This window comes from Echinops telfairi, unplaced genomic scaffold (assembly GCF_000313985.2).
Source record: "Echinops telfairi isolate 266 unplaced genomic scaffold, ASM31398v2 ScPeMD7_3533;HRSCAF=4204_0, whole genome shotgun sequence".
Taxonomy (NCBI): domain Eukaryota; kingdom Metazoa; phylum Chordata; class Mammalia; order Afrosoricida; family Tenrecidae; genus Echinops; species Echinops telfairi.
Window position 1 is genome coordinate 92,102,188 of NW_022107431.1, and position 16,321 is coordinate 92,118,508.

General features: G+C 43.8%; 1 protein-coding gene across 1 annotated transcript in view; it reads left to right on the forward strand.

Moving 5' to 3' along the window:
* Nucleotides 1-304: 304 nt before the first annotated feature.
* PGM3 (phosphoglucomutase 3) overlaps nucleotides 305-16,321 on the forward strand; it is a 26,583-nt gene continuing 10,566 nt past the window's right edge. Inside the window, exons 1-6 of the mRNA XM_004696286.4 lie at nucleotides 305-367; nucleotides 876-1,081; nucleotides 2,326-2,510; nucleotides 4,696-4,763; nucleotides 10,840-10,973; nucleotides 14,108-14,303. Of these exons, the coding sequence (XP_004696343.1) occupies nucleotides 878-1,081; nucleotides 2,326-2,510; nucleotides 4,696-4,763; nucleotides 10,840-10,973; nucleotides 14,108-14,303 (787 nt within the window). The 5' untranslated portion in view covers nucleotides 305-367; nucleotides 876-877. The remainder of the gene's footprint in view (nucleotides 368-875; nucleotides 1,082-2,325; nucleotides 2,511-4,695; nucleotides 4,764-10,839; nucleotides 10,974-14,107; nucleotides 14,304-16,321) is intronic.

Below are 16,321 nucleotides of genomic sequence, written 5' to 3' on the forward strand. Positions count from 1 at the left end.
ATCTCCATCCAGGCCAACGAGGAATCCCGGCCTCCCAGGAAACAGGGCGCCTGCTGCCCCGAGGCCCGGGCTGGGAGGCAGCGTGGGCAGGCGCGCCATCCTCGCAGCCCTCCCCGGGCCCACGGTACATCTCCGCCTCGCCCTCGCGGCCTTTCAATGGAATACAGCTGCAAGTCGGCTTAGACCCGGAACCGCGTTCCGCAGGCGCGCCCGGCGCGTCACTGACGGCGGGCGTGGGCGGGGTCAGGGTCCCGCCCACTGCCGTGATTGGGCGATAAGCCCGGCCGGGCGGAAGCAGTGCGAGGCCACGTCGGAGAAGTCTGAGTTGGATTCCCCGCGCGGAGCAGGCTGGAGACAGTTCTGAAAGGTAAGCGGGGGACGGGGCTGCAGGTGGGGGTGCACCCTGACGCTGGAAACCCTGGAATCGTGGCGTTGAGGGGAAACCCGGTTGGTCGAATTTTGGTTGACCCTGGCCAGCTGGCAAAGCTAGCCCAGAGCACCTGACACACCCACCCGCCACTGAGCCTCCGTTGCGATCAGTGGGTCAGGTCGCCCCCCTACCCCGGGAACCTCCTCCTTTACAGACCACACAGAGTCCTTAATAACTGTGGATTGTCTGTTTTATTTATAGAATGAATCATGGCAAATGTACTTGCAAATTGCTTAAGTGTAATAATGTATCTTAGATTCTCAGAATACTAGCCAAATCATTTTGGTAAGTCTTTCTACCTTGACTTATAGCATCATTGGCAACTTATTCTACTACCCTTACTTGCTCTCTCAAACACACCCTTTGGGGAGCCTCAGAATGTTGCCGACCTGTTACGGCCGCTCTTGAAGCAAAAATCATTTGAAAGTTGTGTATAATTTTGTAGACATGGACTTGGACGCAATTACAAAATATTCCACATTACACGCCAAGCCCAATGGACTCCTTCTTCAATATGGAACGGCTGGGTTTCGCACGAAGGCGGAGCATCTTGATCACGTCATGTTTCGCATGGGCCTATTGGCAGCGCTGAGGTCAAGACAGACGAAATCGACGATAGGAATCATGGTCACCGCCTCACACAATCCGGAGGTAATGCATTGAGTACTGCCAACTGTTTGACCTACAGTGCGAAGTCCAATTCTGGGAATGCATTTCCTCATTAGGATGTGCTCCTAGATTTGGAACAACTTTTTCCTTAGTACAGTGGTCATTGAACATTCATGACTCCTTAGGGTGTGGAGAGAAAGAAATGACACACTGTCATTTTTTTGGAGAGTGCCCATAGTAGAGGAATAACAGAATGTGCTTCCAGGATCATGATACAACTTAGAAGTAAGGAAAGAAATTGAGGGCAGGAGCTGGGAGGGAACACATTTGGAATGCTTCCAGGTGAGTTTTGTGTAGATAATGAGTAACAGGCCTGGCTGAATGAGCAGCCAAACAAGTGACTCCAGGGATCCAACTTCGAGTGTGGGGCAGAATGTTGATGAGGCCTACTGTGCCTCATTTTCTTAACATGTTTACAATAAAGTAGTTTGTCTTGTACTGCCTGTAGCTCACTACTACATGGCTTTAGTAACACGCTTCTGTGTGGTGCTTGGGTATTTGATTTTTATCTTTTTAGTGAAATTAACCAGAAGTTAAAGCAATGTAGGCCAGTGAAGGATTGTAACCTCTGCCGTCTCATGAACCAGAAGACACGGCTCCTCCAATTCAAAGTTGCGTCCTCAGGAAACATATCAAATCACCACAGTTGATGGGTGACTTGTAGGAAGTTACCCCAGATTTGTTCAAGAAATAAGCACTTAGCTGAGAACTGCTCTCTGCACGGTTTCCTACTGTTGACATCCGCTCGTAGCAGTACTTTCTTTCCAGGAATTTGAGCAAAACAGAGTTGGGAGTCTGGTTTCAGCTTCTGAGACAGCCACTAGTTGACAGGCTTTGCATAGAATCAGTTCTAGGAAGAAGGCGCTCTCGGTACCATCAGTCTACTCCAGTTGTGTCCTGGTCAGGTCATTGAGTGTGAGTGAGTGCCAGTGTAGCAGATGGGTGTTAGATTTAAAAGTCAGGTAGACTTTTGATATCAGCACTGATTCTAGCTATGTGGACATGATAAACAAATGACCTATCTTACCAATTTTCTCATAGTAAGATTGCAGCGCATCACGAGATAATGTGTATACACTATCCAGTTTAGCTTGTGGTTTTCGATCAGTCGTCCTTGTTGAAGTTGCATTGCCATCAGTATGTTTTGTTGGGGAAAAACAGTTTGAGTTCTTTAACTCATCACTCGGGAATATGCACAGGTTGCTTATTGTCCTTTTCCTTTTAAGGAAGATAATGGTGTGAAATTGGTTGATCCTTTGGGTGAAATGTTGGCACCAACGTGGGAAGAACACGCTACCTGTTTGGCAAACGTCGAGGAGCAGGATATGCAGAGAGCGCTGACTGACATCAGTGAGAAAGAAGCAGTGGATTTGCTGCAAGATGCTTTCGTAGTCATTGGGAGAGATACCAGGTGAGCCTGGGACAAGCAACATGAATGGTCACATCTACTTTAGAAATCTTTGATGTGGTGCGGGTGGGAGGATGTGAAATGTTCACTCCAGATCAGTAAGAAAGCACAAGTAAGCCGGTGCCTGCCTAGATTGTTGGACAATTCAACAATAGGGGCTCCATCTACTGAAATCATTCCAGGGCAGTTTACAACAGGAGTACCGTATATACTTGTGTATAAGCTGAGTTTTCAGCTCATTTTTTAATGCAGTTTCTGTGGTAAAATTTAGGTGCCTCGGCTCTATTCAGGTCGGCTTATACTCGAGTATATATGGTAAGTTGCTATCGCAGGGTGGGTTTTAGAATCAGACTCTGGTTGGAATCCCAATATAATAATATATGATTTGAGCTTTTGGACCTCCATTTCTCCATTGGTAAATTGTGGATAAGGTCCTATCACAAGGTTTTTGTGAGGATGAAATCAATGTATGCAAAACACCTACTTTCTGACATGAGCGAGGAACACAGTAACTGTGCCACAGCCAAGTAGCTTTGTTGTTCTCTAGAGCAAGTACATGTGCCACTGGCTCTAGGAATGTATCATTTTAATTATTCTTTTGATGTGGTGAAATTGGCTAATTTCTGAAGTCCACCAGTGAAGCCCTGGTAGTGCAATCAGGTACGCTTTAGGCTGCTAACTCCAAGATTAGCAGTTTGAACTCCCCAGCTGCTCCTGGTGAGAGAAATGAGGTTTTCTACCCCCACAAAGTTCTATGCTCAGAAAGATCTACTCTTGGAAAGTCTCAGAAACCAACAGGGGCAATTCTACCCTGTCCTAGAGGATTACTGTGAGTCAGAATTGATTCTGGTCATTTAAGTTGAGATTATTACTCAAATATTTATACCATTTTCCCATCCGGGAGTTCACTGAAAAATAGTAACAAGGTATATTGCTTTCTACACATTTGGTGTATATGGTAGCTTTTTTCCTTTCAAGTGTGAGACGAATATTTCCTTTTGCGTGAGGTCTGTTTCATTCCAAAATTCTTCCAAAATGAAATTTCCATTCAATTCCCAAATGCTTGCACTTTTAAAACTTGTTTATTGTGGTATCAGCATGGTCTCAGGTACCAATGACTGCAGATTCTCAGGGAGCAGAAATAGCCTCGTGACTCCACTAGCCCCCGTGAAGCGCTCCCACACGCATGTGGGTTTCACCGCTTAGTCAATCTCAACAGTATAGCCATCCTTTTCTATAAGGCAGTTATGTAATGTACTTTATTTTTTAGGTACAGAAATACAGGCATACCTGTATCAGAAATACCACAAATTCTTTTCTAGATCACCACCGTAGAACAAATACTGCAATAAAGGGAGCCATACGAATTTTGTAGTTTCCTAATGCACATTCAAGCTGGATTCACACTATGCTAACATCTAGTAAGTGGACAATAGCATTCTGAGGAAAGCTGAAGTATTTTGAGGGTGGCTAAAGCTGGCACAGACATGAAGTGCACGTGCCGTCAGGAGATGCCTCCGGGAGACTTGCTCCACACGGAGTTGACGCTGACTGACAATTTGTGAAAACAGACTATCTGCAAAGCACAATAAATTGCAGTGCAGAGTAATGGGAGGTGTGCCTGTCTTTTTTTCGGACATTTAAAAATGAAAAGTTGCTCTGTATTTGTGGTGATTTAGCATTCGATTATGCATAGTTTAGCATTTGTAATTGTTCTTTGACAATATGTTTTGGTCAGACTTGTGGAGGAGAGGTATTTTGAGATGAGGGTGTTAATGTACTTTCCCTTTTATATCTATTTTCTAAGTACATTTGAAAGCCAAAAATATCTTCAAGAAGTACATTCTGAAAGTTACTAGAAAAGGCTTCGAATTTACCTGTATGTTTTCAGAATTTACGGGAGCCCTGAGTGGCTGTGGTCGAGGGCTTGGCTGCTAACCAAAAGGTTGGCAATTCAAACCTGGCTGCTCTGTGGGAGAAAAATGAGTCTGTTTCTGTAAAGATAAGCAGTGGGGAAATTTACTCTGTGCTGTAGAGTCTCTATGGGTCAGAATCGGCTTAGCAGCCCTGGGTTTTTCAGAGTTTATAGCTCTCAGTTAAAATGCGTATTATGCTGAAATTGGCAGTTCTTGTCTACATTTGCTCTCAGAACAAGCAACTTTATAGGTGGTTTTATTTTCTTCATTAGGCCCAGCAGTGAGAAACTTTCACAGTCTGTAATACATGGTGTGACTGTGTTGGGAGGTCAATTCCATGGTAAGTAGTTATCCTGAGATTTAAGTTAAAAAATCTTTTTAAAAAACTTAAAATTTTTTATAAATAATATATACTGTTTGTAAAAAGTTATATGTATAAAAATTAACTGTCAGGCCTCTAAAACCTTGCTTCAAGCCACATCTAATGTGACAGATGATGCTAGTCATGCCAATGAGGTGATAGCATGGGACTGCCTAGCCGGTAAGACCTCTAAGTGACATCAGCTGAGCGCAGGGAGGAGGGGCTGTGCGTCAGGTGTGCCTGCTCGATGGGGCTCCAACCAAGGCGCTGCTTGCTGAGTCTCGGTGGGCTTCCTAGTTTGTGAAACAGGATGCAGGGCAGAGTAGGAGGTAGTACTTCCTTTTTGAAGACTTGAAAGCTCAGCCTCGGGAACCTCCCCGGACCTTCCTCGGTGCCTCTCTCCATTCATAGCTTTTCTGTTGTCACAAAAATGGAATCAGAAGTACATGTGTAACACTTTCCCTGAAGTTTGAGTGGTCTTAGGGAAACCCAGAGCAGCAGAGTGGGGACAGCTGGTCCCTAGTAAGGGCCTGGGTAGTCATGGACTTAGATGAGGGAGCTTCAGAAAGCCAAATTAAACTGTCTGCCCCTGTCAAACTTGGCAGTCTTGAAAACCCTCTGAGTCAGTTCTAGTCTGTCACTATGAGTTTGCATTGACTCAAGTGTGGTTTTGGTATTTAAATTTGTAATCATCCTTATAAACTTGGGCCAGTGTCCTTAGGGCTGTTTGCTTAGGTGCTGTTGGGATGGTGGAAAACCCCCAAAGTTTGTAGCCAGTAAATTCTATGGGGTAGGGTTCTGGGAGCTTCAAGCTTGGAATGGCCATCTGAGGTCTGGGTGGGCTTGGCAGTCTGGAGGACGTAGAACATGTGATATCTAACTCCGCACCCAGTGGTTTTGGTCAGAGGAACAGTGCTGCCTTTGTAGTTGGTGTCAAACAAATGGAACAGATTTGGGGGGTGGGGGAAGGGCAGAATTGATAACAATGATTTGATTGATCTCTGTGTTGACAGCAACTGTTTTGTTTGTGTTTGCTTTGTTGGTGTAGTCTCACTAAGGGATCTGCTAGTGGGCTCACTCTTGTGATTTGTAGGGCACTGATCCAGGTGCTGATCTCCACTTAGTTGACCCACCCTCCCTCGGTTAAACCTGCCCCAACTAAATTCTTTCTACCAGGGCCTTGTGCACGTTCAGTCATGGCCGATGCAGTGGAATTGGACTAGACCCACGTGTGTAAAATACGGGCTTAGTGGAATGTGAAATACTAGTCTGAAGCCCTAGAGTGCAGACTCGGGAGAGGTGTGTGAGCCTCTTCCGGAGTCTGGGGCAGGAGGAAGGGCTCCTGGCAGGACTCAGGAGAGGAACTCACATTCGAAGCAGCGGCGCAGGAGGTGCTACCTGTGCCTCTGTCCGTGAAGACAGTGTTTGCTGGGAAGTGCGCACTTCGCCGTGGTTCGCTAAGAGGGAAATTCAGTTTCTTGCAGGATGATGACCCATACTTTTGCCCATTCAGGTTATTGTTCCGGTGTAATTGTTAGGTGCCATCAAGTTGGTTCCAACTGATAGCAACCCTGTGTATAACAGAATGCCACACACTTGATCCTCTGCCGGCCTCTGTTGTGTGAGCCTGTTGTTGCAGCCACGGTGGCCATGCATCTTGTTGCAATTCTTCCCTTTGTTCTTGACCCTCTACTTTTCCAAGCATGCTGTCCTTTTCCAGAGTTCAGCCTCTCCTGGTAATATAGCCAAAGGATATACACAAGTATATACTTGTGTATAAGTCAAGTTTTTCAGCACATTTTTAATGCATTTTTTTGTGGTGAAATTAGGTGCCTCGGCTGATATTCGAGTCAGCTTATACTTGAGTATACAGGGTACCTGAGAGGGAAGTCTTGACCATGTTCACTTCTAAGGAGCATTGTGGCTATACTTCTTCCAAAACCCATTTGTTTGTTCTTTTGGTAGTCACTGGAACTTTCAATATTTGCCAATACTTTAATTCAAATGTATCAATTTTTCTGCAGCTTTCCTTACGAGGTAACTTTATATATTATGAGATGGTTGAAAATAGTATGGCTTCTGTCAGGTGCATGTTAGTTCTTGTGTTAGTCTGGGTACATTAGAGAAACAAATCCACAGAAAATCATGTATAAGAGAGTTTTGTATAAAGGGAAAGTGCACATCAAGAAAACATCCAAACCCAGTGCTGCCCAAGCCCACAAGTCCAACATTAACCCATATGTCTGACACCAATCCACAAAGTCCTCCTCCATCTCACAAAACACACGCAATAATGCCGACTGCAGGAGGAAAGTCAAATCAGTGAACGTGTAAGCATCTCAGCACTGTCAGGGGTCTCCACACGGCTGCTCCAGCATCCAGGGCTGCATTGGGGTAGGTCCATGTGGCTTCTCAAGGATGTCTTACAGGAAGTGAAGCTTGCAAGCTGAAGCAGGGAACTGGTTAAGGCAGTTGCACCCTGACCCGACCATCAGAAAGCAAAAGACCTGAGAACTACAAAGGTGAGGCTCACCGAGCCATGGATCATTCTGCCCTTCAATTAACACTACATGTGTTTATCGGCCAGGTTGACACAATAAGCTTTAACTATCTCAGTCTTCAATGTGGCATCTGTACACTTCCAACACATTAATAAAGAGGTCTTTTGTAGCATGCTTAGCCAATGCAGTATGTCATCGGTTTCTTGATTGTTGCTTCCACGTGCACTGATCTCTGTGGATCCATGCTGAAGGCTGCAGTCTGGGTTTCATCACAGATACTTCAAACCCTTTGTCTTCAGCATGCAAAATTTTCATGTGCATGCCAAGGCTTGCTAATAAGTCTCCTCCTAATCCTGATGCCACATTCTTCATACAGTCCAGCTTTTCAGATTATTTGCTCAGTTTGCAGTTGAATAAATATGGTAAAAGGATACAAACACGACATACTCCTTTCTTGATTTGAAACCATGCAGCATTCTCTTGTTCTGTTCAAAAGACCGCCTGGTCCGTGCACAAGGTCCACGTGAGCACAATAACATGTTCTGGAACCCCCATTCTTTTCCATTGATCAGTAATTTGTTAGGGTCCACAATGCCCTGTTGAATACCCTGACATAGTCAACAAAATAGTACAAGTAGACACCTTTCTGGTATCTCTGCTTTCAGTCAAGGTCCATTTGATGTCGGTAGTGACAGCCTCTGTTTACATCCACTTCTGAATCAGGGTAGAATTTCTGACAGCACCTTGTTCATATACTTTTGTGTTGAATGTACTTCAGCAAAATTTTACTTATATGTGATATTGTGATAGTTAACACATTCTGTTGGGTCATCTTTCTATAGAATGGGTGCAAATATGGATCGCTTCCAGTCCATTGACCAGGTCCCTGCATTCCACATTTTGGGTATAGACCAGCGCTTGCTTCCAGTGCTTCTTGTTCGTTGGAACATTTTCATTGCTATTCTTGCCGTTCCTGGAGCCTGGTGTTCGGTTAAGGCCTTCAGAACAGTTGGAATTTCTGCCATCGGTACCATTGGTTCTTGGTCAGATGCTACCTCTTGAAATCGTTGAATTTCAACCAATCCTTTTTGATAGTGACTGAATAATCGTTTCATCTTTGGATTTTTTCCCTGCGTTCTTCAGTAGTCTATGGAATCCTTCAACATCTCATTTTGAGGCTTCAATTTCTCCTTCAGTTCTTTCCGTTGGAGACAGTTTGAGCGTGTTCTTTAAGTGTCTACCTCTGGGTCTTCGCACATTTCACCAACATACTTTCTGGTTCAGGCTAGGCGTCACCAGCCATGACTTGAGGTGGAAAGAACTGGTTTGAAGTTCTGTTTCTACCATCCACAGAGGAGGTGGTGTTGACCATGTTCTGGAAGTGAGTTCATGGAAGGATTTGGAGTTTGATTCTAAATGCTGTGGGATTCTATCGAAGAAGGGTGTGCCCCAGAGTAATAACAGAGAAGCCTTTGTCGTTGGTGAGCACTGTTAGTGGGCTTGAAGAGTTGTGTTGTTGCTGCGTTCATGCTGACTCGGGTCCTCCCACATGTGCAGTGGAGAGCTGCCCTATCCGGGTTTTCAGGCCGGGACTCCTGGGAGCAGATCATTAGGCCTGTCTTCCAAGATGGCTCCTGGTAGGGTCAAATTGCCAACCTTTCAGCTAGGAGTCAAACACTTAATTGTTTTTTAACCTAGGTATTCCTTCTAGTGTTTGGATCTAGGAAATTTTAAGAATATGTGCTCTTTTATTTTAGTATCCTTTCTTAGTTTCCTCAGGAGATGAAAGAAGGTTAGAGCAGCTGCAGCCGAGAGAAAGTGGTGAAAGATAAGGTTATGGTAGTGAGCAGAGGCCAGGCCATGCGAAGGCTTTGAGGTCATGGAAGGATTTGGAGTTTTCTTCGAAATGCTGTGGGATTCTATTGAAGGGTTTTTGCACAAGAGTAAGGTAAGGTTTCCACTGCCTGTTGTGTAGGGAAGAATTCGTTGTTGGCACCATGAGTTGGCTCTGGCTTATTAAGGCAGATCTTATAGGTCCTAGGAGAACTACCCACAGGGTTTCAAGTGAGGCGGTTTTAAGGGAGCTAAGTGCCATTGCTCTCCTCTGAGGAGCAGCTGGTGGGTGCAGAGTGCTGACTTCTGGCTGACAGCTGAGTATTGAAGCACTGTGTCACCATGGCTCCTCAAAGAACGGGCAGGAACGTTGTAAAAGCAGAAAAGAGACCAGCTAGGAGACTGAAACAAGAGTGATAATAAAAGAAATGGAAAACACTGAAAAGTAGTTGAATTCAAAAGCTTTTGTGATGTGTGATGAAGTTAGTGTTACAATGAATTTCTTCCAGATTTCTGGGTCTAGCACCTGAATATTTTTTATTGAATAACTCTGCATAATAAACTCAAAACTAAACTCACTGCCATCAAGTTGATTCTGAGTTACAGTGATCCTATAGGACAGGATCAAACTGCCCCTGTGGGTTTCCAAGACTAACTCTTCATGGGAGTGGAAAGCTACGTCTTTTCTCCTGCAGAGTGTGATGTTGGTTTCAAACTGCCGACCTTATGGTTAGCAGCCCAGAATGTAACCCACTACTCCACCAGGGCAGAACAGTCATTTATTAAATGTTCATTTTATAATCTTAGTATTGGTGATAACATTCTTCCCTTTCCTCCACCACCCCCCTCCGCCCTGCACGATCTCCCTGTTCAGTTGTGGATCAACCATTGTGATCCATGGGGTTTGGGTTTTCTGTGGCCCCTTTTTGGAATTAGATCACCAGGTCTTTTTTCCAGCATCATAGCAACCCAGAAGCCACGGCTGACCATTGCGTGGTGGTTGTACATGAGGGCATCAGCCCATAATGGAACCTGGGTCTCCTGCACGGAAGACAAGCATTCTTCTACTGGAGCACCAGTACCAGTACCTTCTTTATGTCCAGGAAACGAGCCTAAACTTTTATCCACTTAGATTATAGCCTCCCACTGAATTGCCTCTTCTCATTTAATCCTCACAAATGTTTCCTTTCCTGGGGGTGAGATAGAGTCCAGTGGAGTTTAAGCCTTGTAAGAGTCTGGTCTTTCCAGGTTCTCCCTCAGAGCGCAGCTTGAACTACTGAATACTGTTGTCCAGTCGCTCTGGCCCTCAGACTGGATTCCTGTAACCTACATCCGGGGTTCCTGCTTTCACCTAGATTTTGGCCCGAGAATTTTGCTAGCCTTGCAGATTTTCAATTTTTTTTTAAAGGATATTTTTCTTTTACTTAGAATTTTTGTTTTTCGGGAGTGTATCAGAATGGAATTACTTTCTATATTGCTTTTCTATCTAATTTTTTCCTTCTCATTATATATGGATGCTAGAATTCAGCATGTGACATGCAGTTACACTGATTTCCATGGATAATGAGAGCATCTAGATAGTTTGAAAATGATCCTTTTCGTGTTTTCTGAGATTTCTGTTCTTGAAGAAGGCTGTAATGCTGAAATCCCTAGACGAGGAATCTGGTTGACCTTGTTTTTCCTCCTCACGTGGTGAATTTCTTTCCATATTTCTGTGACAGATTATGGCTTGTTAACAACACCGCAGCTGCACTACATGGTGTACTGTCGAAATACCAACGGCCAGTATGGGCAGGCAACTGTGGAAGGTTACTATCAGAAACACGCCAAGGCTTTTGTGGGACTTACCAAACAGGTGAGAACCTCTTGAACACAATTAGAATTTTAATAAATGAATAAATCAACACAGATAACTTGAAAAGTTTCATATAGAGATTTAATTGAGGTGAAGTTCACGACATACAGTTAACTTACAGTGTATAATTCAGTGGTATTTATTGTATTAACTGTTGTGCAAATATTTTATCACTATCAAAAATGTCTAAATCTCCAACAGAGAAGTGGGTGAAGGGAGGTGCCGGACAGGGCAAGATATGACAACATAATAATTTATAAATTATCAAGGGTTCATGAGGGAGGGGAAGCGGGGAGGGAGGGGAAAATGAGGAGCTGATGCCAGGGGCTTAGGTGGAGAGCAAATGTTTTCAGAATGATGAGGGCAATGAATGTACAAATGTGCTTTACACAATTGATGTGTGTATGGATTGTGATAAGAGTTGTATGAGCCCCTAATAAAATGATTTTTAAAAGAAAAAAAATGTCCGAATCTCATCAAGTAACCATTCTCTCCTTTCTGTCTCTGTGAATTTGCCTATCTGGTTATATCACAAAGAAGGATTCATACAATATGGGATCCTTCACTGCACTTAATATTTGGAGGTCCATGTAAGTTGTAACATGTATCAGTGCTTTGTTCGTTTGAGGATAGATGGATGTCTCATTGAATGCATAAATTACAATTGTATCCATTCATCCACTGGTGGACATTTGGTCTGTTTCTACCTTTGACAATTAAGAATCGCACTGATGCAGACATTGGTGTCCATGTTTCTGTGTGGCCATATGTTTTCATTTCTCTCGGGTAACTAGGAGTAGAAGCGCTAGGTTAAATGGCTTCATTATCTGGCACTTCTTCCTGAAACAATGCAGAATATCTCCTTTTCCTCTCGCAGCCAAGCCCCACTACTTGTGAGTCAATTTCCATGCGTGGCTACCGGACAGGGTAGAGAGGTAGAGCTTCTCTTTAGGGCTTCCGAAGCTGCACCCTTGCAGGAGCAGACAACCTCCACTTCGCACTTCTTGTGATTGGCAGTCCATTGTGTAAGCCAGGACTCCACACGCTCTGGCCCCTGGGTCATGAGCCACGGGCTGCCTTGTACTTGGTGAAGAGCATTCTGTTTTCTGAGGACACTGAGGAAAAGCCCTGTCTTTGTTCAGATGATGTGCCCATGTAAATAATATGCTCACCCGTATAATGCATGTAACATGCATAGCATACACAGAACACTGATAGACTTGGAATTTGTGCAGTTTGTGAGAAAGCATACAATGTGTGTGTTTGCATAAAAGTAGTTGTTTAAGGTTATCATAAGTAATTACTTAGATGATTTTTGTCCTGGAGTAAGTACAGAGATTGTTGCAATAGTAGGTGAGGCATTTACTGTTGAGAACCACTTTTCTTAATATACTGACTTATATGAAATCCAGCACAGGTAAATCTATAGACAGTAACTAGATTAATAGTTTCTTAGGGTTAGAACAGGGAAGGTTGCAGGGAAAGGCGAGCTTAATGAGTACACAAAATGAAAAAATGCTTTACAACTGATTGTGGTCATGATTGCACAACTCTTTTCAGTATATTCAAACATTGGATTATAATGGTACGTGAGTCATATGTCAATATCGGTAATACGTTTGTCAGTTTCGTTATGTGCTTTCAGAAAAAAGGTCCAGTCAAAGCAATGGCCTTTGAGATCAGCTGAGACCATGCATGCAGTACAGAGAGGGCAGCTCAGTCACAGCAGGTGGTTTTTGTTTGTTTTTCCTTCTGCAGGGTGGGGAGGTGGGCAAGAGGAATTCTAAAAGGATCTTGTTAGATTTGCTCAAAGGTCAGAATGAGCACAGGGACTTAGGAAGTTGCAAGAAAACTTAACGGTATAAATTGAAGAGTGCAGAATTCTTCAGGGAACAGATACAGAGATGGAAACACTGTCTTTAAAAACATACAGTCCTAGCTGAGGAGATATGTTGGGAGACAGTTTCACATTTTTATTTTTGTTTAATAAAGATTTCTATATGAGTTTGTACTTTCTATTTTTGAATTACCCTTATATGCTAAGAATATGAGGGGGCTTCAAAACGTTCATAGAAAAATTATCTTTGAATTTCATTTTCACATGAGCGTTATGAAGCCACCTGATAAAGCCAAGGTATGTGGTTAGGGAATGAGAAATGTTATCACTGCTGATTCATCTATGTATTTATTTCCACATTTGAGCTGTTAGGCAGTACAGATCCTGATAGCTTTTTCAAAGGACCCTGACTAATTAAGACTCAATTTTGATAACGTTCCATTTTTATAAGTTGTGCAGTGTCAACGCTTCCCAGTATCCAAAGTATTTTAAAATTTGGGTGTGTTTTAATTTTTGTTTTAGTATTTTCATGTCTGGACCTGTGACCCTTGAGCCCACTCTCACCACCACCCCCACCCCCCACCCCCCCGCACCCCGTGTACCAGTCAAACTATATGCCACGATGTTGCTTACTCTTAGACTCTCTGGTTTCTCTTTAGCAAATGGCGGATTTATTGGAAGTACACTGCCTTGACTGATTGTACCACTCGTTCCATACATCAAAACCCCCTGCCATCCCATCGACTCCCACTCATATCGACTCCATATAGGGTTCTGCAACTGTAGATCTTTGTGGGAACAGGTAGCCTCATCATTGTCTGGTGGAGTGGAGGGTGAGTTTGATGTTTGCATCCTAGTGCCCACAGCACCGCCAAGGCGGCTTCTGTTATATACTGAGTTCCTCTAATGCTATCGGAGCTTGAGTTACTTCCAGTTTCTGGAAAATGAAATAAAAGATGAACAACTTCCCATAAACTTTTGAAGCCCTCTCATGTATGAAAGGTCTCTGGTGATGAGACAGTGGTTAAAATGCTCGTCTGCTAACTGAAACATCAGCAGTTCACCCTAGCAGCTGCTCCCTGGGAGAACAGTCCTCTGGCATTAAGATTTACAGCACAGCCTTGTGGCATCTCCATAGAGCAGTTCTACTCAGCACTGTAGTGTCTCTCTGAATCGAAAACCACTTGATGGCAATTGGCTTGGTTTTTGGATACAAATACTTCAATACATATATGTATATAAAAACATACACTTCACTTTTTGTAACTTGAAATGTTTGTGCATCTTTCCTTTGAAGGCTTCCTACACTGGAGATGGATGTAGAACACTGAAGGTTGACTGTGCTAATGGTGTCGGGGCCCTGAAGCTGAGAGAAATGGAACACTACTTCTCCCCGGAGCTGTCAGTTCTCCTGTGCAATGATGGGACCAAAGGGAAACTCAATCACTTGTGTGGGGCTGACTTTGTGAAAAGTCATCAACAACCTCCTGAGGGTATGTAGTGCTCTCGAAACCCCAAACAAAACAAAGACGCCTGCCATGGAGTCACGCTGACTCAGCGACCTCCTGAGGGTTTCCGAGACGGTAACTTATGGCAATTGAAAGCCCAGCTTTTCTCCCACAGACCAACTGCTGACCATGCGTATCCCAGGCCCTGTGTTACCACTACACCACTAGAGCTCCTGTATGTAGCATGAGCACTGTACAATTTTAATTTGAAAGCTCTTTGAGGCCAATCTCATTTACAAAGAGGCCGCCAAATGAACGAAGCTGGTCTGAGCCCCGCCGCTGTAAGACACGACGGAATTTTCCCTGTCCATAGCACCATTCAAAACATGGTCTCCTTTGTCCGGCTGTAAAGTCTGTCGGGAGTATGGATGAGAAAAGCATGGGTCCTCAAAGTTTAGCATGCATGCATCAGGCACTTTGAGGGCTTGGCAACCGACATCACTAGGCCCTATTCCAGAGTGTTTGACTCACTCGGTAGGACTTGGATGGGACCCAGTGAATTACAAGTTTCAAGGCTTTATTATGCTGGGTTGGGGATCATAATTAGCACACCACTGATCCCAATGATAGCAGGAGTAAGTCTCATTGATTTATTTGATTAAAGACACTACGAAGCAACGAGTGCAGCTCTATGCAGTAGGATTATCTAAAATCAGCGTTTCCTACAATGGGCATATTAGGACAAACACATCAGGTTGTAATGTTTGAAATTTGTATTCAAGATGCATCCTAAATTGGCAGCCTTCAAATTGGATTGCATATATGTTATGTTTGTTTTTTGTGTGCTTTATAGATTTTTAAAAATCATTTTATTAGGGGCTCATACAACTCTTACCACAATCCATACATCAATTGTGTGAAGCACATTTGTACATTCATTGCCCTTGTATGCTATGATTTATCTGTGTGTTTAATTTCAATTGTTGCTACCATTTTACAATTGCATCCTTTCGCTTATATGAAGGCTGAAATGCCATACTCTGTGGTAGTCTGCAGCACTTGAGCCGCTGCTGACCTCTTGAGGTAAGAGGAGGATATGCATTCTGTAGAACTTCACAGATTTCTTTCAGTTGTCTCATTCGTGTTAAAGATGCTTTGTTTTAGGAGCATTGACGTTTTCAACTAACAGTGGGTTATAATTTGGCTGCTAACCGCAAAGTCAGCCATTTTAAAGCACCAGCAGCTCCACGGGTGAAAGATGAGGCTTTTTACTCCTGTAAAGATTTACACTCAGAAACCCAAAGCTATGGATAGGAGTGACTTGATGGCAGTGAGGGAGTCAGACTAGTTTCAATCGACCAATTCGAGCACCTCCTCTTCAATGCATACTTTCTTAAGAGTTCTGATGTTCATTTATCCATTTACTAAATATGAGCTTACTATTCTAGGTGTTGGTAGGTTATTTAGTACGCTCTACATTATATCTAGGTTCTAATCTCTGTTGCAGTGGCTACCCAGAAATCAGACAATACTCGTAATTAAAGGGCTTAGTAAGGAAGTTGCAGGTTGTAATGCCAGTGAGAAAGGCTTGGGACCGTCTTGCTCAGGACGTTATAAAGCTCATTTGGGTTTGCTAACCAAGGCCCCCCCAAGGGGCAACCCATATTGCGCTGCTGTAAGCCTCAACCCAAAGGCATTCAGCTCATGCCCAGTTCGCTCCCCGCATTAAGTGCCCAGAGGATGCCACTCCACAAGCCAGCCCCCCACCCACAAGTGTTCAGTTCTACTTGTTCCGTGAGCTGGGATGACCACCTTCTGTTCATTCCATGCTCTGGCTCCCGGTTCTGCCGCCCGCCCGCCCACGATAGCATAGTGTTCTTCTGGGTTCAGAAGGTTCATTGCACGGGATCTCAAGACTATAAAGTATGTGTTCCTCTCCTGGCTCTTGCTGGTAATGAAATCCGACTTGCTTCTCAGGGGACTTATTTTAAAACACAACAGGATCACAGTTGAGGCTAGGGAATCCTATTTATAATTACACACAGGTGAATCCTATCAGCATC